Raw genomic sequence first — 27,242 nt, forward strand, 5'->3', positions numbered from 1 at the left:
AAACTAGCTTCCGCGTGTGATCAAGTCTGTGCCAGAAAAGTAATGCAACACCAACTTGGAACCATCCTGAGTGAAACACTTTTTTTTATGAGCAGCAAGGTGGTTCTCACTAATACTTCACTCTGGCCAAAGCACAAGTATGCACACTGGACCGAATAAGCTCCACACTCAAATGAGCAACACGGAACTGCATTTAAGAGCATAATGTTTGTGACTACCTAAACCCTTCATTTGGTACCTGGGCAAACAAAGATGGTGGCTTTTATTTCTACTTACAAGTTACCTAAGAACTCTAGTGAAAATACTTACATTATGACCTATTAAATGGAAATAAGCTGGCTATACTCTAAGATGACAATTATAGAATAGGCTTTCAGGATATGTGCAACTGACCCATAGCCAACAGTATAGTTAATAGCAAGTAAAAAGTCGATGAATTCCCACCTGTCCACATATACAAAAAATGCAGGTGATTTCTGGTCATAACACAGGTGATTCTGACTTCAACTTTCCTTTTCCCACACTTTAACCAGTCAAACTTTCTTAGCCAAGTCAAAGATGGTAGAAATGCTACCCAGTAGCCAGAAACTACAACAAATAACTTTAAGAGGTTACAAGTCACATCACACTTACGTTATGGATGAAGGAGTGTTAACACTGAGAGATTAAGACAAGTTAAACAAGTTTAAAACCAAAAGCAGTGGACATTTATTCCTCGATTTTTGTGCAAGAGTGTAAAGATGCATTCAAAAGAACCTGATGGCTAGAGAGCATCTGCTATGGCCTTCAGGCTGGCCTGGTTTACAATCAGATTAGGAGGAGGGAAAAAAAAGGGTAACTTGCCTAGTTCACATGAACGGTTTCTGGCAAACACAGTTGTTTACATGTTATACACTACATTTTACTAGAGTCAAGGGAAGAGTTCAAAAAGCCACATACAGTACAATTTAAAATTGGATGAACATCCTGCAAATGTTAGTGCAAAGTAATTATGTAGACTCTCCAATACAAGATTGTGCTCATGTTTCCCGGGTTTGGTCAATGCTGTTTTTGTACAATCACAATCACAGAAGCTTAACTTACCAAATAGCAATGCCTTTGTGTTTTATGTCCTATGTACCAAGGGAATGTCACAAGGTTTTCGTGAAATGCAGCTCAGTTTCATTAATAAAGCAAATTTCTTATTTAAGTTAACAGTCATGTTCCTGGAATACTGCACATATAAGTTTCATAGAAATGTTTTTAAGCTTATCATGTTCAGTAAAATTACTCTCAAAATACTCATTTTTGCTATGTAAACTGGAATTGTTTCATGATTTTGAAATGAAACCAATAGAAATAAAAACATTTTGGGTGGGGAACATCTACCACTAACTTAGCTAATCAAAGTTTTAAAAATCAAAAAGCCTATTCACACAAAATTATATGTAATGACTGTAGTAATCAGTTTATTACACAGATTAATCATTCTTGAACGTACAAGCTCCAGAGGAGCAATTGGGTCTTTAAATATACACAAGTATTTCCATCAAATGAATTTTTACCCTTACATCCAGATAGACCTAAGCAGTTAAAAACATAAGAAAAATAAGAGCTATTAGCTATGTATTAAATGAGAAACCACATACAAACCAAAGAATATGGAAAAGAGAAAGAGGGGCTGAAAGGATGAAAGTAGAAGGGTAGGGAGATGTAAAATAGTTGGGAACCAAGTCCATCACACTTTATGTACTAATAGCTCCAATCCATTTAAATGTGGACCAGTTAAACTTAGACCTTAAAATACAGGATGCGGGTGGAGTTTTATCTGTTTGGTCATACTTTCACCTAAGACACAGGTCCTTCAAATAAAATGAATACAGACACAGCTTTGTGTTCTTTACTTTGCTTTTCTTAACTGTTTAAACATTCCACTTAAACACACTCTCCTATAGGTCAGTGGAGCTTTTCTTCCCCATTTGAGCACACACCATACCCACCACCCCTCACCTTGCCATTTTCCAAGCTTAAATCATTAAGGAACGCTTTTAATCTCACACCTAGGTTAGGTTTGGAGAACTGGCTTGTCACACACACATTTCTCTGCTAGGAGGCAATGTTGGTACAGAAGTACAGTATTTCTAGTTTGTTGTTCCGAGTATGTACAACACGCAGCACTGCTGTATCAGGTAAACATGTGCACGGGGGAAGATGAGGCGTGGGCTCATAGAAAGCAGTCAAATGGAAATCAAAAGGACTTTCTCTTTCAGAGTTCCCCTATCTTTTATTTGTAGAGGTTATCCAATAATTTCTTTAATTACATCGCATACTTCTGAGTCCATTCCCGAGCTATTCTGTTGTACCTGTACACACAAAGAGAAGCTTGGCTTAACAGGTGAGAAGTCAAACAACAGATTTCATTCATTATCCTATCTTGTAACTTGGGTGGAAAAACTCAAGTACATTCAAGTTCTCTTTTTACTCCCAATTTCTAATAAATATTCAATAATAATGGAGAAAGTCTCAAGATATAAAACCAATATGAATCTTGTAAATGCTACTAGCAGAGAATCCTGATTAAATTTTGCTAGTCACTGGCATATAATAGGGTATGCTTTTTCAACTGAGTTCTAAAAGTGATCATCAGTCCTTAATTCACTTATGTGGAATTCTTTTTCTGTTTTTGGGCCATACCCAGCTGTGCTCCAGGCTTACTCCTGGTGGGACTCAGGGGACAAAATGTGGGGCCAGAGATTGAAGCCGTTTGGGTGTGTACAAGGCAAACACTCTACCTACTGTACTATCTTTCTGACTTTGGAATTTTTAAAGTATGTAATTATGTATTTCACGACTCTTAAAATTATATACTGGGGCTGGAGTGATAGCACAGCGGGTAGGGCGTTTCCCTTGCACGCGGCCAACCCAGGTTCAATTCCCAGCATCCCATATGGTCCCCTGAGCACCCCCAGGAGTAATTCCTGAATGCAAAGCCAGGAGTAACCCCTGTGCATCGCCAGGTGTGACCCCAAAAAGAAAAAAAAATTATATACTAATAGTTAAGTTGGCATAATAGATTCCTTTGTCTCTATCAAAAAAAAAATCTGGTTTTGTAGAACTTAACAATTCAGTTGCTATAATAAATGGGTTAAATAAAAATAAATGGGTCCATTCTTCAGTCTGTTTAAAAGAAGCAAAGAAAATATTGTGCATCTAAAAGGAAATTTAAGAAGTTCTGCTGAGGGGCCAGAGCGATGCACAGTGGAGAGGGCGTTTGCCTTGCACACAGCCGATCTGGGTTCAATGCCTGGCATCCTATATGATCCCCAGAGCACCGCCAGGAGTCATTACTGAGTGCAGAGCCAGGGAGTAACCCCTGAGCATTACCAGGTGTGATCCAAAAAGCCAAAGGAAAAAAAATAGTTCCGCTGAATATAACACCATATAAACTTGGAAAAATGCCTAAAGTAGGTACTCATGCCCATAATAATAATATTTTCCATATTAACAATATTATTTTTTGGGGGGAGTAGGCCCATACCCAACAGTGCTGAGCTTATTCCCGGCTCCGCACTCAGGGACTAAGTGCACAGGAGACCATATGGGGTGCTGAAGATCAAACCAGGATCTGCTACCTGCAAGGCAAGCACTTTACCCACCGTACGATCTCTCCAGTCCCCCATTTCCCACATATTAAACAATATTATCTTTCCAGCCCAAATAGCTCACATATTAAAACAAAATTTTAACTTAAAAAACAAAACAAAACAAACCACAAAGGGGAAAAAAAAATCTTTTACGGGCTGGGAGATGATACTGAAGTTAGGGAGTAAGGCTAGCATATAGTGTACCAGGGTTTGATGTCTGGCACCACACGGTCCCCTAATCATTGCTGAGAGCAGCCCTAGAGGTCCCTGAATACCACCAGGGTGGCTCAAGTATCCCTAGCAACACAGGGACTAAGCAGTATCACAATCACAGGCCCATGTACTGAACCAACTTGGTTAGCTGAGAAATGCTAATATGGCACTGTACTCCCTGAGTGCCAATTGGAAAGCCCCTTTATAAATAACAGAATTTTAAAAATGGAGTAAGTTCACAAATAGAAAAAGCATGTTCTAATTTTCCCAAATACAGTCAGAAATCTAGTTATTACTTTAGCCAGATTTAAACACAATCAAAATTAAACTGAGTAAACGACTTTTAAAATTCCCTCATTCCTGGTATAATACCATTTTATTTTTCTAGGCCTCTCAAGCAATGTTCAGAGGGTAGGGGCCACTCTCGGTAATCCTCAGCCAACTGGGCTGGCATTTCAGTGTCAGAGCCCAATGACAAGGCACTGCTTAGATCCTGTGGGGCCACTTCCAATGGTGGTGGGGATCCCCAGGGAGAAACCTCAAAATGTCTGGAGGCCATGTTTATCTGGAGAGTGAACCTTGGTTGGATGCATAACCTGCATGTGCCCGAAACCCTGTACTAGCTCCCTGACTCCTCTAATCCCATTTAAATAGGTCATGTTTATATTATTTATATTCTAAATTCAACGTAATTCAAATTAGTTCCTTAATCACACACATTTGGGGAGGGGCACTATACCCAGTTGAGCTCAAGATTACTCCTGGCGGGAGACGTGGGGACTATATGTGGTAATGGGGATTGAACTCAGACTGACTAGTGTTACAAGGTAAGCACCTCACCTCTGTACTATGGCTCTAGCCCGGTTCCTTATATTTTAACTTAAAAATTACTGACTTGGACCAGAGTGATAGATAGTACAGCGGGTTGGGAGACTGCCTCACATGTGGTTGATTAGGTTCGACTCCTGGCACCACAAGTGGTCCCCGTGGTCCTACCAGAAGTGATTCCTGAGTGCAGAGCCAAGCGTAAGCTCTGAGCAACGAAAAGTTGGCCAAAAACAACAAAAAAGTTATCTACTCTCTTGGGCCAGAGGAGTTTTTCAACAGATTGGAGAGTATGTTTTGTGTGTAGGGGATGGATCAAGTTTGATTTTAGGTACCATATGGTCCTTTGAGCACTGTGGATATAATGCAAAAACAGCACTGTAGCACTGTTGTCCCATTGTTCATCAATTTGCTTGAGCGGGCGCCAGTAACACCTCCATTCTGAGACTTGTTACTGTTTTTGGCATTTCGAATACGCCATGGGTAGCTTGCCAGGCTCTCCGAGAGGGATGGAGGAATCAAACCCGGGTTGGTCATGTGTAAGGCAAACACCCTACCCGCTGTGCTACTTCGCAAAAAGATATAAACAAACAAAAACCCAAAACACACCCCTACTCTCTCCCGTTTTCTCCTAAAATCTACTGAATGACATAAGGAGATTAGAATACTTTCAACTACTATCACTTCTGATATCCTGATTGTTCTTCACTAACTCATAGGTTTGAGCAGGAGAGGTAATATAAAGGGTTAAGGTATGTGGCAGACAATAGGTCTGCCTGGCACCACCTACTATCTGTCATCCCCACCCTCACCCCTTAGTCTGAGAGCAGAGCCAGGACTAAGTGCTGATCGCTACTGGGTGTGGGTGTGGCCCCAAAACCAATGACACAACAATTTTATTGCTTAATTCTAAAATCCTAAAGTTGGAGCTCATGCTTTGCGTGCATGCAAGAGTTCTGGGTCCAATTCCTGGCACAGCATATGGTTCTTTGAGCAGCACCAGGAATGACCACTAGGTAGAGTCAGAAATGGACCCTGAACACTGCTGGAATACAGTCCCACTGACCCCAAATACCCTTAAACCCTACAACAAAAATCAAATCTATTTCCACATTAATTTATAGGGATCTGCTATTGCACTCAATACTAGAAGAGCTTTTCTAGAAGTAGAAGTCATGAAATTATTACAGATAAGATCAGTATCACCTTGTGAAGATGATACTCAATGCAAATATTCCTATCTCCACAGAAATATGTTAGGTGGGAGTCAGAGAGATAGCAGAACAGGCAGGGGGCTTGCCTTGCATGAAGGGAAACCAGGTTTGATCCATGGTATCTCATATGGTCCTGAGTCCCACCAGGAGTGATCTCTGAGCACAGATTCAGGAGTAACCACTGAGTAGAGCCAATGTGTCCCCAAAAGCCCCTCCTACCCCCGCCAAAAGAAATATATTAGGACTTAATTTACAATATCCAATCCATACTCAGTCCTTAGTTAAGATTTGAGGTACAAATATGTCTACTTCACCAGATACTTTTCAGTCTGTAGGTCATACTTACTTTTCTCTATCTGTTTTGTAGATCCGAGCAATCTCAGGCACTAAAGGATCATCTGGATTGGGATCACACAACAGAGAACAGATGGACAAGAGTACTAGAATGAAAAACAACAAAAGAACCAAAAAACTATCAATTAGTTGAAGGTAACAGCAGAGTTGAAAAGCATAATATACCAATACAGGAGAAAATTCTAATTTATTAATATTGTATTACCTAGCAGTTTTATAAACGCTACCTCATTTTAAAGCAATAGTAATCAAAGATCTAAGATTTCTCTATGTCTGAACACTTAAAGAAATTGGCCAAGGTTGGTGAGATTTACTTGCCCGATGTCCATAGCTAGTGAGTAATTACAACGGATAGAATTAAGGTCTTCTAAATCCTCGTTATTAATTTTTAGAAGCCCATGTTCAGGGATAAATGGCTTTCAAAATTCCAAGAACAACCATACTAATGGATGACAACCAGGAAATCTAATAGCCACTGCATTCCCAATGCAGGTACTATTTTCAGATGCAATGAATTTGTTCCATTTAGTTAAAAACAACTAAATCTAAGAACATACTGGTCAGTAAGTAGTGCCACACAGGGCTGACCAAGCTTAACAATAATACAAAATGATTCTATTAAAGTCTCAAATTTTTTTCGGTGATGACTTACAATCTCATATAAGCCATCTTCTTACTGACATCTGGAACACACCAAACAAATCTAAATAGTATAACATCCCCTGTTTACATCTGTTAGCTTATTTCCTTATTGAACACAAAGAGGTCAAGGACAAGAATTAAGTCCAATGGCTTCTGACATACTAAGTTCCAATATTTCTGATGTTAACAGAACCATCTCATTTCATTCTAATGTTCTATAGCAAGAGACAATAACTCTTAGCCAACTTTACTCCCAAAACATCAAATTCAGCAGGAAAAGAATTCATTCATTTTCCTAGCAAATCTATTCTATAGAGATCAAGGGCCTTTGAGAGTTTTTTTTTTAAAATTTACATGCCCTTTATCATTCAGATTAACAAAAAAGCTATTTCCTTGCCTTAAGAGTATATGGAAAATAAAAAACATCAGGAAAGATGTTTTCTGACTCTTCATTCCTGTTGCCCACAATTCTGGCAGATGGCATTCCCAAAACATCTTCTCTTCCCATTGTCAGGTGAATCACCTGATGCCCTCTTCAAGCACAGAACATTCTAACAGCAATTAGGAAAGAGTTCAGTATTTCCTGGAAATGACAACAGGGAGTTATATATATTTGAATGTTCATAAAAGTATTGACTATAGAAAAGAGAAACTTTTTCTAGCCTATCAAATTGGTAAGAGTACAACTGATTCATCACCTAAAATTAGTATCTGGTACAAATTTACTTTTCTTAGTCTTCTAATTATTCTGGAAAAAAAAAGTAGTGTTTCTGGGGCTGGACAAAGGGTTAAGATGCCTGCCTTGAACCCCAGTTGGATCCCCTTACATGGTTCCCTAAGCACTCTGGGTGTGGCAAAAAAAAACACACCCCCACCCCCTGTCCCTTGCCCAAAATGAAAAAGGAGAAGTACTAGTGTTTCTGACTTTCTTCCCAAAAAAGAAAGATGTAGTGGTGCTTATTGAACCTCAACTCACTACTTAGTTCTAGTCTTAGAAAATTCTGATCTATAAAATTATACAACCTTCGTCAGTAAATACTGGCTTTCAGTGGTGTCTTTTTTTTTTTTTTTTGCTTTTTGAGTCACACCGGGCAATGCACAGGGGTTACTCCTGGTTCTACACTCAGGAATTACTCCTGGCGGTGCTCAGGGGACCATATGGGATGCTGGGATTCGAACCCGGGTCGGCCGCGTGCAAGGCAAACGCCCTACCCGCTGTGCTATCGCTCCAGCCCTCAGTGGTGTCTTTTTTATTTTAATTTTTTGCTTTTTGGGTCATACCCGGCCATACACAGGGGTTCCCTGGCTCATGCACTCAGAAATTACTCCTGGCGGTGCTTGGGGGACGATATGGGATATTGGGAATTGAACCTGGGTTGGCTGCATGCAAGGCAAATGCCCTATCCGCTGTGCTATCGCTCCAACCCCTCATTGGTGTGTCTTAAATTCAATTCTGAATTGTTTAAAATACAATCAAGTGACATACTTATTGCTTCCTCTTAATTTACTGTGAGGGGTTGGGGCCAACACAACTGAGGTGCTCAGGCTATTCTTTGCTCTATGCTCAAGAGTGACCCATGGCAGTGCTCCAGGAACCATATTTGGTGCTGGGGATCAAACCAGGATCCACAGCATACAAGTGCCTATAGTAGCTTTCGGGCAACCCTTCTCTCCCAAACTGGTTTCTGGGTTGCATTCAGCTGTGTAAAATATTACTTATAAAATCTGTATAAATAGGCTTATACCTGTCTCTATGCTCTATGTCAATATACCTGTTTCTATGTGTGGTACTGAGGTTCAAACCAGGGTTAGCTGCCATGAAAAGCAAGCGCCTTAACTCTTATGCCAACTTCTGCACCCAACTAACCCTTTTAAATTTTGTGTATAATTCTCACATCATTCAAAGTGAAGGGAATTTTGGGTCAAATTTTTTTGCACTCAAAAACTGCTTTTTTGTTTGTTTAGGGGCCACAACTGGTAGTGCTTAGGGCTTATTCCTGGCTCTACATTCAGGGAATTGGTCCTGACAAGGTTTGTGGGACTATAGCGGATGCTGGGGATCGAACCTGGGTCTGCCACATGCCAGGGATTTGCCTTACCTGCTGTACTATCTCTCTGGCTCCAAAAACTGTATTTTAAAGAAAAATTAACACCACATACAGGATTCAGACCTTTCACAGCAGTTTGGCCTATATATTCAACTTAAAGTCATTAAAACATAAACTTGGTTTGTTAATGCTACCAAATTCTACAAAATGGTACTGCAATTATTTTAAAAGATAGCTATCCAGAGAGCATAGTAAATCAAATTAATAGCCCTTATGATTTAGAATAACTGAAAACTCAATACTATGCACAGAAGGTGGGAGGGGGGACTATCTTGACATCTCTAGTCTTCAACACATCACACACAATTCTATTGCTCTGGGTCCCCTTACTAGACTTGTATCTCTACTGCTACTTGGTGAAGAAAGCTCAATTAGGACAGGAAATCATAGCAACAGGCCTAAGAACATTTTTATAATTAGTGCTGATATGCAAGTGGGCTTACAAAAAAGAGGGGCAACTATCTGGAAAAAAGACTTGGCACAGCATTTTATTTTTATTTTTTGGATTTAGGGCAACACCCAGAGATGCTCAGAGGACTATGTGGGATTCAGGGGATCAAACCTGGGTAAGCTATGTGGAAGGCAAGCACCTTACCTGCTGTATTATCTCTGGTCTGGCAAAATATTTTTGTTTTGGGGCCATACCAAGCGATGCTCAGAAGTTACAATTCAACATGTAGGAATTACTCTTGACAGTGTTCAGGGGACTATACAGGATGCCAGGGATCAATCCCTGGCGAGTTCACTTATATGAACACTAGACTATCTGGTCCAGTACAATACTTTAAAATACAACTCTCGGGGCTGGAGTGATAGCACAGCGGGTAGGGTGTTTGCCTTGCACACGGCCGACTCAGGTTCAATCCCCAGCATCCCATGTGGTCTCTGAGCACCACCACGAGTAATTCCTGAGTGCAGAGCCAGGAGTATTCCCTGAGCACTGCTGGGTGTGACACCCCCCCCCCCCCAAGGAATACAACTCTCTGGTTGTTTTTAGTATTGCCTAGAATGCCAGAAACATCAATCTGGTTAAAAGTTTTACTTTTAAAATTAATTTTAATAACCGATTAGTTATAACATCAAATTTTTATTGTTTTTGGTTCATACCTAGCTGGGCTTAGGGACCACTCTTGGTGTTCAGGGAAGCTTACGTGGTGTCATAAATTGAATCTAGGTTGGCTGTATAGTATAAGGCTTACCTTACCCTCTATACTATCTTTTGGCCCCTATTCAGAATATTTCACATACAACTTACTATCCAAAAGCCCAAACCAACTTTATTTATTTATTTCTATACACAGTGTTTTCTTTTTTAAGCCACACCCAGCTGTGCTCACAAAAGACTCCTGATGGGGCTCAGGGGACCATATTGATGCTGGGGATCGAACTGGAGTATATTTCTCTGGCCCTCAAATTTTTTTTCTCACGGTATTTCCCACTATGCACAACATTTTAACGATTAATACTCTTTTAAATGAATCTGAAAACACATACGTTTCCCTCTATTGTTGGGCGTACAAGTAATTTCTAGTTTTCAGAAAAAAATACCATCGCAAAGCTTTTTCATCATCTGGAGTGTTATCACTACTGAATGAAAATAAAAGCATTAGGTGAAAGCATATTAGTGTTGTCTTATATTTTCATACTGGCAGACAAGATGATACATTGATTCAGTAGTATAAAAAAACACTCATTTAGAGGCTGGAGAAATAATACAGTGGGTAGGGCACTTGCCTTACAACAGCTGACCCGAGTTTCAATCCCCAATACTAAGATAGTCTCCTGAGCAACACCAGGAGTGAGTCCTAAGCACAGAGCAAGAAGTATACCCTGAGCACTGCCAGGTGTAGCCCCCAAACCAAGAAACAATTTTTTTTCAAACAGAGGTACTCGGGGCCAGAGTGATAGTATGGCAGGTAGGACGCTTGCCTTGCATGCACCCTACACGATCCCCAAGCACTGCCAGGAGTAATTCCAGAGCTCAAAGTCAGGAATGACCCCTGAGCATTGCTGGGTGAGGCCAGAAACAACAACAAAAAGTAAATGAAAAGGGGCACTCATTAAAAACAAAACAAAACAGGGGCTGGAGCGACAGCACAGCGGGTAGGGCGTTTGCCTTGCACGCGGCTGACCCGGGTTCTAATCCCAGCATCCCATATGGTCCCCTGAGCACCGCCAGGGGTAATTCCTGAGTGAAGAGCCAGGAGTAACCCCTGTGCATCGCCGGGTGTGACCCAAAAACCAAAAAAACAAAAACAAACACAAAACGAAACAAAAAAACTGGAGGTCACACTCAATGGTGCTCAGAAGCTATTCCTGGATCCATGCTCTCAGAATAATTAGCAACGTGCATCAAATCCAGGACTCCCTCCTAGCATGCAAAAAGCATGTGCTCTAGCCTGCTATTCATTTTATTAATCTGTATCCTATTTCTGGCTTTTTTTTTTTTTTGCTTTTTGGGTCACACCCGGCAATGCACAGGGGTCATTCCTGGCTCATGCACTCAGGAATTACCCCTGGCGGTGCTCAGGGGACCATATGGGATGCTGGGATTTGAACCCGGGTCGACCGCGTGCAAGGCAAACGCCCTCCCCGCTGTGCTATCACTCCAGCCCCTCTGGCTTATTTTTTGTATTTGTCTTTTGATGACTCTTAATCAACTGGTGATTTCATTTGAAGCAGAGGGGTTATACAATTTCAAATTAACAAATGAAATAAGGGGCTAGAGAGTATGGCCAGTAAGGAACTTGCTTTGTACACAATTGACCCGGTTCCCTGATACCTTACAACAGCTGACCTGTTCCCCTGAGCACTAACAGGAGTAACTTCTGAGCATCAATGGGTGTGAGACACACACAGACACACAAACACACACAACCCCCAAACCCTCAAAAACCACCACACACATACACAAACCCTAAAAACAAAAACCACCCAAGTAAAATCACAGTTGTTTACTACCCACTAACGTAACTGATACTAAAATAATTCTGGAGGTTGGGAATGTAGGTAAGAGTTGAGGGAAAAAAGGTCTTATTTAGAACTATTGCATCTATCAAAAAGATAGTCAACAATTTACTCTGCATATTTGCAGACTACTGAAACTATACTAATAAAGATTAAGCGCTCAGATAAAAATTCAAATTTATGTCAAGCTAAAGAAATAGCTTAAGGGATCAAGTACAAGCTTAAACAGAAGGCTGGGGTTCAATCCCTGACACTGCACTGTCCCCCAAGCACCGCCAAGAGAAACACATGAGCAAAGCTCAGTGCCCTCACACCACACACACACACCCACACACAAAACAAATAAAAAAAAAAAATGAACAAACATAAATACAGTGATCTTAAGACGATCGATCTGGGGGCCAGAGAAACAGTACAGCTGGAAGGTGCTTGCCTTGCATGTGGCCTACCTGGGTTTGATCCCTGGCACCACAACTGATCCCCTGAGCACCATCAGAAGTGGTTCCTGAGGAGCACAGAGCCATGAGTAAGCCCTGAGCACCCCAGGGTGTGGCTATGATCTCAAAATATTTTTAAAATATTTAAAGAGGGGAGAAGAATCTGTTCCTGAAAGAAACCTAAAGATAAAAAGATGATTAAACCTTAAACTCTAAATATTTCAGAGTTTATCTATTCTTTGTTCTTTGTGAATCTACTGTAATCTTTACAGCATAAGCATTTATCTGAAAGGGCTGTAATTTTCATTTCTAGTACAAGACTTAGCCCTTCCATTCGTAGTTGTTTTTGCTTTTTGGGTCACACCCAGTAATGCATAGGGGTTACTTCTGGCTCTGCACTCAGGAGTTACTCCTGGAGATGCTCAGAAGACCATATGGGATGCTGGGAATCGAACCTGGGTCTCCCATGTGCAAGGCAAACACCCTACCCGCTGTGCTATCATTCTAGCCCCATTCATAGTTTTTAAGGCTGAAATAGACACCCTGTGTTTTCAACTTTAAATGTACTTGATAAAATAAAAAAATACTCAAAGGGACCAGGGGCTTAGCTCAGGATACAGCAAACACTATATAAGAGGCTCTGAGTTTCATCGTCAACAACCCCCTGCCCCCTACAAATGCTGACCACATTAAAAGTTCATACCAAAAGGCTACCCTCCAACCTATGCTTGAATAGCACAATGAACAGACTATTATATCACTAAGGAATATCTTTATTTGAAAATCAACTTTCAGTAGGATCAAGGTCTTTCCAAGAATATGGGGAATCACTGCAGTCTCTCTGAAAACGAATGAGCAATCTTAACAAAAACGAATAATCAAGACAAATATAAATTCTTAATTTTGTTATCAAATATCTATATTACCTTTTGAAATAGTTAGTGCTGGAGACCACTGTGACCGTAGAATATCAAGACAAATGCTGCCATTACTGTTAATATTTGGATGATAGATTCTTGTTGTAAATGCGACCTATGGAGAAAATAAAAACTTCTGTACATCAGCTTATTATCATATATAAAAAGCACACTAGAAACAATGATCTTATCTCAATTACCTTAGGTGGTTTGAAGGGATAATCTGTTGGGAAATGAATTGTCAAGAAAAATACTCCACCCTGATAGGGACTGTCATTCTGTTGATAACAAAAAAAGTAGTGTCAAAATGAGTGAGTTAGATAAGTTGTTTATGCTGAAATAAATATGAATACTTACTGGCCCCATTATTGTAGCCTGCCAATGGAACACTGAAAAAGAACAAAAAGAAATCATCAAGAAAAATCCACTACCTAATAATAGCACATCTTATCCCAATTCATTACTTCAATAAAGAAAATTGTTATCTGAGTAATCCCAAAAATTATTATGTGAAAGCCCCAAACTTGATCATAAATCCCAGGGATAGTCCCCAGAAACGAGAAATGCTGCGTGCAGGAGACTGAAGCCAGGGACTCACATATGCAAGGCACATGCTCTACCACTGAGATACATCCCAGACCTACAAACTTATTTAACAAGGAAATATTTACCTCAAGCTGAAAAAAAGTGGTGCTTGTTTTATTCCAAAGATGGGCTCACTTTGTGAATAAACCACAGATAAGAAGTCAGAGCTTTCTACTTGGCATTTAGTAGTATTACTAGGATCTGGGCAAACTAAGGGAAGTCATCACTAGAACTGTATGTCAAGAACTATAATCAGTTAACATCTCTCATTGGGAAAATATAAAAACTAAAAAGTCATAAAAATTTAACAGGGTACCAGTCCAAATCCTAAAGTTTATTCTGACATCCTATATAGGAAATGGTGTCTGTGGCACTGAAGTATTTGTCTTGCTTGTTGTGGCCAACCGGGTTCGATCCCTGGGATGACAGTCCCTTGAAGCACCCCGAAAACCACTGGATATAGCCTCAAGCCCCAACCATCTACTCCCCAAAATCCAAACTACTCTTACAGTTGGTCTGTCCCTCACTGGTATTGAACAAAGAGTGGCCCTTTCACTAGGAATTAAAGATGATAGATATTCCTAAGGCTCCCCCTTGTAGGTTATTCATCACTTAAGTACTGAGAAAAATGCCTGCTAATTTCCACAAACTTTTTTCGTGGGGGGGAAGAAGCCCACACCCAGCTTGTGGAACCATATGTGATGCAAGAGATGGAACTGGGGTCAACAGCATACAAGGCAAGTGCTTGAATCTCTGGATTATTTTTTATTCCCGTAACCTATTTTTTAAAAAAATGGATTAAATGGCTAAGAAAGTCAGCTTGCTTCTTTAAGATTGGTCCAGTGCTACATTCATTTGTGGAGACACACACACACACACACACGAGACTAATCACACACATACACACGAGACTAATATCCATGGGCTGGGAAGACGGGTTGGAGGACTGGTCAATGGTTGGAACTAACCACAAGTGTGTGTAGGGCAGAGCGTACGTAAGATAAAGAAGACATCAGTATGAAAATAATAGCTGGGAATGATCACACTGGGCAAGATCTGAGGGTTAAAAGTAGGTAAAGGAATATTCTTGATAACCCTTCAGTATCAATATTGCAAAGAGAGAGAGAAGCAGCAGGAGGGAGAGAGGAGGGAAGGAGAGAGAGGTAGAGAGAAGATAAAGCACCTAACATATGGCAGAGGGCTGGAGGTGGGGGGTGATGGGTAGGAACCTGGGGACACTGGTGCTGGGAAATGTACACTGATAGTGGGATGGGTGTTGGAATACTGTATGACTAAAACCCAATCATGAACAGCTTTGTAAGGGTCTGACAGTGATTCAATAAAAAAGTTCAAAAAATAAATAAAATGATATCCCTGTATCACTGTCACTGTCATCCCATTGCTCATCAATTTGCTTGAGCAGGCACCAGTAACAAGTCTCCATTGAGAGACTTGTTACTGTTTTTGGCATATCGAACACACCATGGGTAGCTTGCCAGTCTCTGCAGTGCGGGGCGGAGGAATCGAACCCGGGTCGTCCACATACAAGGCAAATGCCCTACCCATTGTGCTATTGCTCCAGCCCAAATAAAATGGTATAAAGGAAAGAAAAAAAAAATTGGTATAATGCACTCAATGAGGGGCTGGAGAGATAGCACAGCGGGTAGGGCGTTTGCCTTGCACGCGGCCGACCCGGGTTCAAATCCCAGCATCCCATATGGTCCCCTGAGCACGGCCAGGGGTAATTCCTGAGTGCAGAGCCAGGAGTAACCCCTGTGCATCGCCAGGTGTGACCCGAAAAGCAAAAAAAAAAAAAAAATGCACTCAATGAGTCAAAAAAAAGGTCATAATGCCTTGTTTAAAGAAATACAAGAGGGGCTGGAGAGACAGTACATCAGGTAGGGCGTTTGCCTTGCACATGGCTGACCCAGGTTCAATTCCCAGCATCCCATATGGTCCCCTGAGCACTACCAGGAGTAATTCCTGAGTGCAGAGCCAGGAGGAACCCCTGTGCAATGCCAGGTGTGACCAAAAAAGCAGAAAAAAAAAAAGAAATACAAGATAATGCTTTGTTTAAAGAAATGTAAGTATCTGTTTTCTGGTCTCTCCCCTACCCCCGTTTTGCTTTTCCGGTTACCACAAGCAGCAACTCCATCCCTGCCCCCCCACCCAATAAGACCAAACTTAAGTTATTACTAAACAATGTAGGAGCCAAAGAGATAGTACAGGAGTTTAGGTGCTTGCTTGGCACCCCACTAACCCAGGTTTGAATCCCCAGCACCTCATAATGATCCCCAAGAATCACCAGGGATCACTCCTAAAAACAGCCAGGAACAGGCTCCTCAGCACCACGGGTATCGTCCAGGCTCCCCAAATTTATTTGTAAAAAAATCAAAATCAGTACAAATTCTGACTAAAGGTAAAATTTTTGTGTGTGTACAATAGATTTCCCAATACTCCTTCAACAGAAAAAGCAACAAACGTTTAATGCTCTATGATTAAAATCCACTAAAACTGACAACACAGAAGCCTCAAGAGATCTGGAACAGAAATCTTGACAAGCTCACTACTAACACAATTATGATTACAGAAGGGATACTCTTTCTAATAAACGTAGAAAGATCAGTATTTTTAAGAAATGTGTGGGGCTGGGGATACACCCAGAAGTCCTCAAGGCATATTCCTGGCTATGTGCTCAGGGATCACTCTTGGTGGGGGTCAAGAGACCGTACGCAGTGCTAGAGATCCAAGACCAATTGGTTACATGCAAGGTGAGTCTACCTCATCCTTCTGTGCTATTTCTTTCCAACCCCTTAAGTTGAATGGTCTTTTGCTAAAATGACCTAAAACTACAATACCAACAAAAGGTAAAGAAAAACTAAAAATACATTTAAGGGCTGGAGGGACAGCATAGTGGGTAGGGTGTTTGCCTTGCACGAGGCCGACCCAGGTTTGATTCCTAGCATCCCATATGGTCCTCCAGCACTGCCAGGAGTAATTCCTGAGTGTAGAGCCAGGAGTAACCCCTGTGCATCACTGGGTGTGACCCGAAAAGCAAAAAGCAAAAAAATAAATAAATAAAAATAAATAAATAAGATGAATTTAATTATGAAAGAATTTAAACATCTAAAATTTTGGGGCTGGAGTGATAGCACAGCGGGTAGGGCGTTTGCCTTGCACTCGGCCGACCCGGGTTCAATTGCCAGCATCCCATATGGTCCCCTGAGCACCGCCAGGAGTAATTCCTGAGTGCAGAGCCAGGAGTAACCCCTGTGCATTGCTGGGTGTGACCCAAAAAGAAAAAAAAAATCTAAAATTTAAATTATACTTTAAGCCACACTGGTTAAATATAAGAATAGCTATTGTAGGGGCTGGAGCGGTAGCACAGCAGGTAGGGCCTTGCAAGCAGCAAACCCGGGTTCAATTCCCAGCATCCCATATGGTCCCCTGAGCACTGTCAGGAGTAATTCCTGAGTGCAAAGCAGGAGTAACCCCTGTGCGTCACTGGGTGTGACCCAAAAAGAAAAGAAGAAAAAAAAAAAGAATAACTATTGTAAACAATGATAGCACTTCCTCTGCAGATCTCATAAGGATAGTGAGAAAAAACTATGGGGGGAGGGGTAAGTGATGCTCAGAGCTTATTTCTAATTCTGCACTCAGGAATCACTTGTGGTGGGGTACAGAAACTATACAGGATTCTGAGGATTGAAGAGGCACAGCAAGTGCCTCACCCACTGTACTCTCAGTCCCTGAAAATCTTGTCTATTTGTTCTTTTCTTCTGGTTGTGGGCCACACCTAGTCCTGGCTCTGCATTCAGGAATCATCACTCCTGGCAGTGCTCAGGGTACCATATGGGATGCCAGGGATCGACCCTTGGATGGCCACGTGTAAGGCAAGCACCTGACCCTCTGTGCTATTTCTCCTGCCCAAAAACATTTTCTTGACCCAAACTTTAATAAATTTTTATAAATAATCCATTAATCACTGTAAGTTCTAAGCAGTATTACAGAAGTAATAACAAGATACAGAATTTGTCCAAAGCATAAATTGATGACATATTTTATAAGAACATCTATTTAAAAAACCCTTTAGAGTAAGAGCTAACAAAAATTTAAAATCCTGGGGCTGGAGCAATAGTACAGCCGGTAGGGCATTTGCCTTGCACATGGTAGACCCAGGTTCAATCCTCAGCATCCCATATGGTGCCCCAAACACTGCCAGGAGTAACCCCTGAGCATCACTGGGTGTGACTGCCAAAACAACAACAACAACAACAACAAAAATACCTAAAAATCCACAGTACTGGGATCAGAGAGATGGTACAGCAGATAAGACACTTGCCCTGCACATGTCCAGCCTGGGTTTGGCCCCATCCCGCAAACAGTCCCCTAAATCTGCTTGGAGTGATCCCTGAATGAAGAGCCAGGAGTAAGCCCTGAGTACAGCAAGGTAAGGCCCTATAAATAAGGGGCTCAAGAGATAGAAAGAGCTTGCTAAGTAAGAGTTATCCCCAAGTGCAGAGCCAGGAGTCAATTCTGAACACTGCTAGATATAGTCCCCAAGACCCCTCCAAAAAAGTTTCCAAAGGGATCAGAGAGCTCAAAATGCTAGAGCACAAACTCCACATACAGGATGCTGGGACCCATCCCTAACACAGCACTGTCCCTCAAGAATGGCACTACTCAAAAATTAACAAAAAAATAAAAGTTTCAACAGTTCCAAAACACAGAAATTTCCACTATTACTTTCGTTTGATGCTGTCAAACCAAATCACCAGAAAGAATGCTAAGTCACTTTTATGAGAATTTAAATGTGAAGTTCACAGTTCATTGATTAATGAAGTATTTATTTTATGAAGCCTTGAAATAAAAAGGAATAGTCAGCATTTGTTAGTCTGAGAATAAATCTCAGGAGATATACCTTTGAATTCAAGCACAGGTCTCTAGAGGGTAACATTCAACGAGTGTTCAAAATAAGAGTAAACAAGGTAATGATTAGTTAAGTTATTCAGCTTATTTCCTTCAGACTTTATACCTTCTCGTTTACCAGATTTGGCAAAAAGCAGGGGAAAATTGATGGCATATTAAAATCTGGGTTATTTCAAAACAAATCACAAGTAGCCCATTTTATTCTTATACTAAATTATAAATGAAAGTGTTGAGGGGTTTGAGGGCAAGGATTGTTTATTTTCTTGGTGTTGGAGCTATATCCGGTGGTGTTTAGGGGGATATGTGGTGCCCAGGATCAAACCAGGGCCTGTCATAGGCCAGACAAGCATTTTACTTGCTGTACTATCTTTCTAATGATAGCACAAGCAGGTAGGGCGCTTGCCTTGCACGCGGCTAACCTGGGTTCTATTCCTCTGTCCCTCTGGGAGAGCCTGGCAAGCTACTGAGTATCCTGCCCGCATGGCAGAGCCTAGCAAGCTATCTGTGGTGTATTTGAATGCCAAAAACAGTAACAACAAGTCTCACAATGGAGACGTTACTGGTGCCCGCTCGAGCAAACTGATGAACAATGGGAAGACAGTGCTACAGTGCTGCTATCTTTCCAGTCATATGGTGTGCCTGTGATCAAACCTGGTTCAGTCACATGCAAAGAAGTTTAAATGCTGTACTGGGTTCTTCCCAACTGCCCCTACACTCACATTTTTTGTTGTTTTGGGGCCATGTCTTGTGGTGCGTAGGGCTTACTCACAGCTCTGTGTTTAGGGGATCACACAGAGTGGCAGAGATTGAACCCAGGTCGGCCTCATGCAAGGCAAGTACTAAGCACACTGTACTTCGCCCCCTCCCCGATTCTGGAACACATCTGGCTATACTTAAACCTTACTCCTGGCTCTGGGCTCACAGATCACTGCTGGCAGGCTCGAGGGACCAGATGGGGTACCAGGGACCAAACCCAGATCCACTGCTTGCAAGACAAATGCCTTAGCCACTACATCTGGCCTCATGACAAAAAAAAAAAAATTTTTTTAAAGAAAAATCAAGAAAAGTAATTCTATTTATTTTTGGTTTTTGGACCATACCCAACCATGCTCAGGGGTTACTTCTGGCTTTACACTCAGGAATCACTCCTGGCAATGCTCAGGATGTGATGCCAGGGATCAAAACCAAACTGGTTACATGGAAGGCAAATGCCTTACCCACCATACTATCTCTTTGGCCCCCAAGAGAAATTATTTTATTTTATTTTGCTTTTTGGGTCACACTCGGTGATGCACAGGGGAACTCCTGGCTCTGTACTCAGAAGACCATGTGGGATGCTGGGAATCGGACCCGGGTCGGCAGAGTGCAAGGCAAACGCCCTGCCCATTCTGTGCTATCGCTCCAGCCCTGAGAAATAATTTTAAACTTAAGTAAATGTAACCTTATGTTTGTTTTTATGATCACTAGATCAGTATTTCCTACAGTGGGTGATACCACCACCTACCCTGAGGTGATCTGGGGGCTGGACACTGGAACTATCCAGGAAGTATAATATAGCCTTAATGTTATGGTGGGGGGATGGAACCCAGGTTTCCACATATGCAAGGCTGGCACCCTCCTGCTGAATTACATTTCTAGTTCTTGTTGGGCTAGAGAAAAAAAAATAAAAGAAAGTATATTTCCAGCACCGATTTGTTTTATTTTTTTTGCTTTTCGGGTCATACCCGGCGATGCTCAGGGGTTACTCCTAGCTCTGCACTCAGGAATAACTCCTTAAAGAAAAAAAAAAAAAAAGGAATCACTCCTGGGGTTCCCGGGGGACCGGATGTCGGGAATTGAACCCCGGTGGGCTTAGTACACGGCAAATGCCCTACCCACTGTGCTATCACTCCAGCCCTCAAGTGATTCCCCCTGCCTCTGAAAAGATGTTAGCAGGTCAAAAAACAAAAAAAACCCTCAACTACGTTCATTTTTACCAAATTGCATAAATATCACTTTTTTATCAATTAATTGTTTTACAAATGTTTTTCAAATATTTTCCCTACTAAAATGGATAGAAGGGGCTAGAGTGATAGCACAACAGGTAGGGCGATTGTCTTGCACGCAGCTGACCCGGGTTCGATTCCCAGCATCCCATATGGTCCCCTGAACACTGCCAGGTGTAATTCCTGAGTGCAGAGCCAGGAGTAACCCCTGTGTATTGCCAGGTGTGACACACACCCCAAAAAATAAATAAATAAATAAAATGGATAGAAGCGGAGCAATAGTACAATGGGTAGTGTGCTTGCCTTGCACTCATATGATCCAGATTTGATCCTTAGTACTCCATATAGTCCCTTGGTCCCAATGGGAATAAGCCCTGAGCAGAGTCAGGAGTAAGCTCTGAGCACCACTGGGTATGCCCCCAAAACCAAAACAAAAAATATTTGACTGGGGCGTGGGTCCACATCTGGCAGTGCTCAGGTCTTACTCTTAGCCCTGTGCTCAAGCATCACTCCGGATGGGACTGGTGGGATCATGTGGAGTGCCAGGGAGCAAATCTGTGCGCAAGGCAGATGCCCTACCTGCCGTACTATTGCTCTGGCCTCTAAAGTACATATTTGAAGTTGCTGGGAGAAGACACTAAGTCTTCATCACTGGGGCTGCAGAGTTTTTTTTTTCCTTTTTTGGTCACACCCGTCGATGCACAGGGGTTACTCCTGGCTCTGCACTCAGGAATTACTCCTGGCGGTGCTCTCGGGGGACCATATTGGGATGCTGGGATTTGAACCCGGGTTGGCCGTATGCAAGGCAAACGCCTGACCCACTGTGCTATAGCTCCAGCCCCTGCAGAGAGTTTTCAATGGGCCAGCTACATGCTTTGCATGCAGGAGGCCTGTCTAATTGCTAGCACTGCACAAGTTCCCCCTTCCCCAAGCAATGCCTAGAGAAAAGCATTGCTGGGTGTACTTCCTCCCCCCCAAAAAAAAGTTTTCATCAATACTCAACTATGTCCTATGGTGATGGATGTAAAATTTAATACACAAATATTGAATCATTATGTTTTATGCCTGAAAGGAATAATGTGTCACTTATGTGTTTTTTATGGGGCAGAGGGAGGCCACACCTAAATATGCTCAGGGTTTATCCCTGTCTGTGCTCAGGGATCATTCCTGGAAAAGTTCAAAAATTCATATGTGGTGCTAGAACTGAACCAGGGTCTGTTGTGTGCAAGGCAGGTCTTATCCCTGTATTGTCTCTTTGGCCCCACATCTTATTTTAAAAATGGCAGATGGACAACTATACTGTAATCAAGTAGAACAAAAGAAAAATTTTTTCCCAGTGTGTGGTAAGATCTAAGTATGTAAGAGAATTAAGCATATAAACTGCAAATTAAAAATCAATTGTAGGGGCTGGAGCGACAGCACAGTGGGTAGGGTGTTTGCCTTGCACGCAGCCAACCCGGGTTCGAATCCCAGCATCCCATATGGTCTCCTGAGCACCGCCAGGGGTGATTCCTGAGTGCATGAGCCAGGAATGACCCCTGTGCATCGCTGGGTGTGACCCAAAAAGAGAAAAAAAAAAATCAATTGTACCTGCCTTCACAGATAAGCCAGAAGTACTATCTTACATCTTTATTTTGATCACTTTCTTAATTAACAACAGCTAGCTACTAGTAAAAAAACTGAGGCAAAATACCATGAATGGAAGAATGAAGGGCAGGTAGAAAGGGATCAGATACACTACACAATATTTGATAGAAGAGGTTCACCAATTATAATGAGCAGTAACACGACAGGAAACAGAACTAAATCAAGTTCCCAAGGAAAGCTTTCCCCCTTCTCTACAGCATAAATCTCTTCATAAAAAATAAGTTGTATATAAACATATATACATGTATAAAACTACCATATACTGTAGTCTCAAAGTTCCACAGAGGCAGATTATTATACTGTTTAGCTTGTGATTCCTTTTAAATACTTACTATCATCTCCAACAGGTCCTGCTGAACACTGTGCTGGGGGGTCCCGTGCCAGGTCATTCAATTCCTTAAAAGAAAAAAAAAAAAGTAACTTTTATTCATTAATAAAATTTTAAGTTATTAATAACCTCTGCCCCACCAACAGAGCTCTTTAGGAACATTCTCTCAAAATTAAGAGACAGATTACTGAAGACAGATTAGTGATCATGAGATCAAAGTATTTTCAATTCTCAGCCCCAACCCCCCTGCAATTTTCCAAAAAAACTGACTACCTTTCTGATTTTTCTTTAGGGAAAGGCAAAAATCTTTTTTTTTTTTTAGTAATTTTTTAAAAAATTTTATTGAATTACTGTGAGGTAAGCTTTCATGTTTGGGTTACAATCTCACAATGATCAAACACCCATCCCTCCACCAGTGCACATTCCCCACCACCGATATCTGGGGTATACCCCCCCCTTCCCACCCTACCCCTGCCTCCATGGCAGACAATATCCCCCATACTCTCTACTTTTGGGCATTATGGCTTAGAAAGGCAAAAATCTTTTGTCTGCTAAGTCTTCCTTTCATCAGAAAGGATTTGCTAGAATAATTTTATTATTTGAGATTTCTAAAATTAAAAAATAACAAAATTTAAATAAGTCAGGACGCAATTATACTTCAAAGAATTGTTCCACATAGTGGGGCTGGAGCGACAGCACAGCGGGTAAGGCGTTTGCCTTGCACGTGACCGACCTGGGTTCAATTCCCAGCATCCCACATGGTCCCCTGAGCACCGCCAAGAGTGATTCCTGAGTGCAAAGCCAGGAATAACCCCTGAGCATCGCCGGGTGTGACCCAAAAAGCAACAACAACAACAAAAAAAAATTGTTCCACATAGTTTTAAATATATAGTAGAAATACATGTTCGAATCTCTTAATAGTTGAGAGTAGCAGCTCATGATACTAAGCAAAATTAGCAAATATTACTAAAAACTAAGAAATACTAAGTCCAAAATATTAACAAATAGAGAAATCTTAGCTTTTCCTTATTACTGCAGATTATCTTTGACCAGCCAGAATAGTTTTAGTGTTGTTTTAAGACTAGTTCTAGATTCAAGAATTTGCAGTTCTAGTGTTATATTTATACCATAACTATTTTTATAAAATGAAAATTCTGAACTGACATTTTACTTAGTTGATTAAAGTTGTTCATAGCTAGCAAGAAAACACTGTCAAGGATAAATATAGACAGACTATCATAAAACTTCACTCCGGCCCCTCATAAAACTTTAAAACTCTTTTTCCTGTTTTTAAAGGTATCTTTCTTTTTTTTTTGGGGGGGGGGGTTTGGGTCACACCTGGTGATGCACAGGGGTTACTCCTGGCTCTTCACTCAGGAATTACCCCTGGCGGTACTCAGGGGACCATATGGGATGCTGGGATTAGAACCCGGGTCGGCCGCGTGCAAGGCAAATGCCCTACCTGCTGTGCTATCGCTCCAGCCCCGTATCTTTGATTCTTAATGCAACTGTACATTTAAAATAATGGATCTAACTTCAGAGGCAAATATAAGAAAGGTAAACATAGATATTAAGTACTAAGAACCATAAAAATGTTTTAATGTAAAAACTTTGTACACTAATTAAAAAAAAAATCCAAGCCAGTTTTTTATGCCTTGAAAGTATTAAGCTACGTGCTAGCTGAAAGTACAGAGGTCAGGGTGCCTGAGCAATGCCAGGTGCAGTCCCGGAGGCCCCAGAATCAGCAGTGGACCCTGAAGCTCCTGGCACCTCAGTGCCTGAGCAGCAGAGCATTCTTAGACTTTTGCAATGAATCACTAGGCCTGGTTGGCTGAGGACTGACAATAGAACTCCACTATTTCTTCACAGGGTTGAACTATTAAGTTACACATGAGATGAAAAATCAGTCATGAAAGCCTCAAATTACACACAAGTAGCCAACAAGATGTTGGTATGCTTTCAGCTGATATCCACCACTAGGATTTCAACGGTACACAACCAAAATCAAAGGGCACGGGAGATAGTTTAAGGGGCTGCTGTGTGCTTTGCATGCCAGAGGCCTGGAGTTCAATGCCCAGCACTTAACAGGAACTTTCACAGACTGAACTGGCAATAGCGCCCGAACACTGCCTGGTGTGGCCAAAACTCCAGGTTTATTTTGCCTCCACCAAACAAAACAAAATGTGGCTCAGGTTTTCTCTTCATAGACATTAAACATCTTGCTGGTTTGTCTCTCTTTGACTTACTTTCACTCTGAAGAAGCGTGTGTTCTCTCTTGAACATATCTTTCCCCACTTTCTCTACATTAACATCTTTTTTTATTTTGGTTTTATTTTGGTTTGGGGTCACACCCAGTGGTGTCAGGGGACCATCTGTGGTGCTGGAGATTGAACTTTGTCGCAGTATGCAAAGCAAGTGCCCAACCCGCTTTACTAATGCTTAATCTCCTCCTCTCATATCTAAGCAAGTTTCATTTAATAAAAACTACAGGGGGTGGGGGAACACAGTAAAGGGCCTGAGAGAGTATAGTAGATAAGGAATTTGCCTTACAAACGGTCACCAGGTTAGCTTCCCACAATACATGGTTTCCCAAACACTAGTGACAACCTTTTAAGAAACCAGGTGTGGCGGAAAACACAAAACAAAAACAGAAGTAAAAACAGCAAAATATTTTAAAAGTACAATAAAACTATTTACAATCTTTACATGTATGAATTTAATATTCTAAATATCATATACATCTAAATTTACAGTGCATCTTTATTTCTCTAAGTCCCTTCTTCTGAATTAACTTATTCATTTACTGTTTCATCCTATCTCTAAATTTTGAGGACAAAACAGTATGGAAATAAATGCTTTATTTTGACAAGAGAATGAGACATTTAGCAGTAGTCAAGGGGCTACTCCCAATCCCTGAGAGCAGAACTAGGAGTAAGTCCTAGTGAGCACTGCCTGGGTATGGCCCCCAAACCAAACCCAAACCAAAACTGAAAGAGAGAAAAGGGGGGAGGGGGAGGGATGAGGGGAAGAGGAGATGGGAGGGGGGAAGATGGGGGAGACTTGAGGAGCTAGGGAGATGACTCAAGAGGCTGAAGAGGGGCTGAAGTGAGAGCATAGCGTGTAGGGTGTTTGCCTTGCATGTGGCTGACCGGGTTCGATTCCCAGCATCTCATATGGTCCTCCAAGCACCGCCAGGATTAATTACTGAGTGCAGAGCCAGGAATAACCCCTGAGCATCGCTGGGTGTGACCCAAAAAGCAAAACAAACAAACAAACCCAAAAGGCTGAAATTAATGCTTTGCATGTGGGAGCCCAGAGACCATACTGTCCCTCAAGCACCACAGGGTGTATCTCCTGAGAACAGCTAGGCTCCCTGCACACCCTGCCCCCATCACACACACAAGAATATTTACAATAGAGTTTTCTGTTGTTTTTTGGGTGATACTTAGGACTTAATTCTGACTCTGAGCTCCTGGTGGTACATGTGGGGGGACTGTATGTGGTGGGAGGGAGCAGAATTGGGTTGGTCACACTTGAAAGACCCTACCCACTGTAGAATCTCTATAGCCCAACAGTCGAACCCTAAATTTAAATAAAGTCACTGAAGAATAGAACTCTCAGGCAGATAAAAAAAAAAAAACTTAATATACCAGGTTGGTTTTATTTTATATTATTTGGTATTTTTAATGCTCAGCAGTTAACTTTATAGCTATATATTAATTTCTTTGACTTTTTCTACATTCTGACCTATATTCATAGTCGTCCTGTACCAAATTATATAATACTGGGATTGTGAACACAGAACAAAATCTAAAACCAAGGAATTGTTCTGTCTCTTGAAAAGCATTCTGGAAGAAAGAGCAATAAAAAACTGAAGAGACAGAGGAGGTAAGGTGCTTGCGTCACAAATGACAGGCCCTCAGGAGGATTGCCCCATAGCTGAAGACTATTTCATGAGCGGAGGGGAGAAGGCAGATGGAATAGAAAAGGGATCACTAAGAAAATGATGGCTGGAAGAACCAGTTGGGATGGGAGATACATGCCGAAAGCAGATAATAGAACAAACATGATGACTTTTCAGTGTCTGTTGCAAGCCATAATGCCCAAAAGTAGAGAGAGAGTATGGGGAATATTGTCTGCTATGGAGGCAGGGGGAGGATAGGAAAGGGGGGGGGTACACCAGGATATCGGTGGTGGGGAATGTGCACTGGTGGAGGGATGGGTGTTTGATCATTGTGAGATTGTAACCCAAACATGAAAGCTTGTATCTATCTCACAGTGATTCAATTAAAAAAAAAAAAAACACAAATGGCAGGCCCTGGTTCGAGTCCCCAACACACCATGAATGATCCTCCCATCTCTAAGTACTTACTCCTGAGCAGAGTCAGGAATAGCCCAAGAGCACATCCAGATTTGGCCCCAAACCCCAATCAATTGATAAGGATATAAACACAAAAATAATATCAAA

General features: G+C 41.5%; 1 protein-coding gene across 1 annotated transcript in view; it reads right to left on the bottom strand.

The window, feature by feature from the left end:
- Nucleotides 1–680: 680 nt before the first annotated feature.
- Nucleotides 681–27,242, bottom strand: part of UBE2D2 (ubiquitin conjugating enzyme E2 D2) — a 57,553-nt gene continuing 30,991 nt past the window's right edge. The window contains exons 2-7 of the mRNA XM_055143237.1: nucleotides 22,779–22,842; nucleotides 13,658–13,689; nucleotides 13,501–13,578; nucleotides 13,310–13,415; nucleotides 6,222–6,315; nucleotides 681–2,342 (exon numbers count right to left, since the gene is read on the bottom strand). Coding sequence (XP_054999212.1) covers nucleotides 2,297–2,342; nucleotides 6,222–6,315; nucleotides 13,310–13,415; nucleotides 13,501–13,578; nucleotides 13,658–13,689; nucleotides 22,779–22,842 — 420 coding nt within the window. The 3' untranslated portion in view covers nucleotides 681–2,296. The remainder of the gene's footprint in view (nucleotides 2,343–6,221; nucleotides 6,316–13,309; nucleotides 13,416–13,500; nucleotides 13,579–13,657; nucleotides 13,690–22,778; nucleotides 22,843–27,242) is intronic.

Source organism: Sorex araneus, chromosome 6, assembly GCF_027595985.1.
Source record: "Sorex araneus isolate mSorAra2 chromosome 6, mSorAra2.pri, whole genome shotgun sequence".
Classification (NCBI taxonomy): Eukaryota; Metazoa; Chordata; class Mammalia; order Eulipotyphla; family Soricidae; genus Sorex; species Sorex araneus.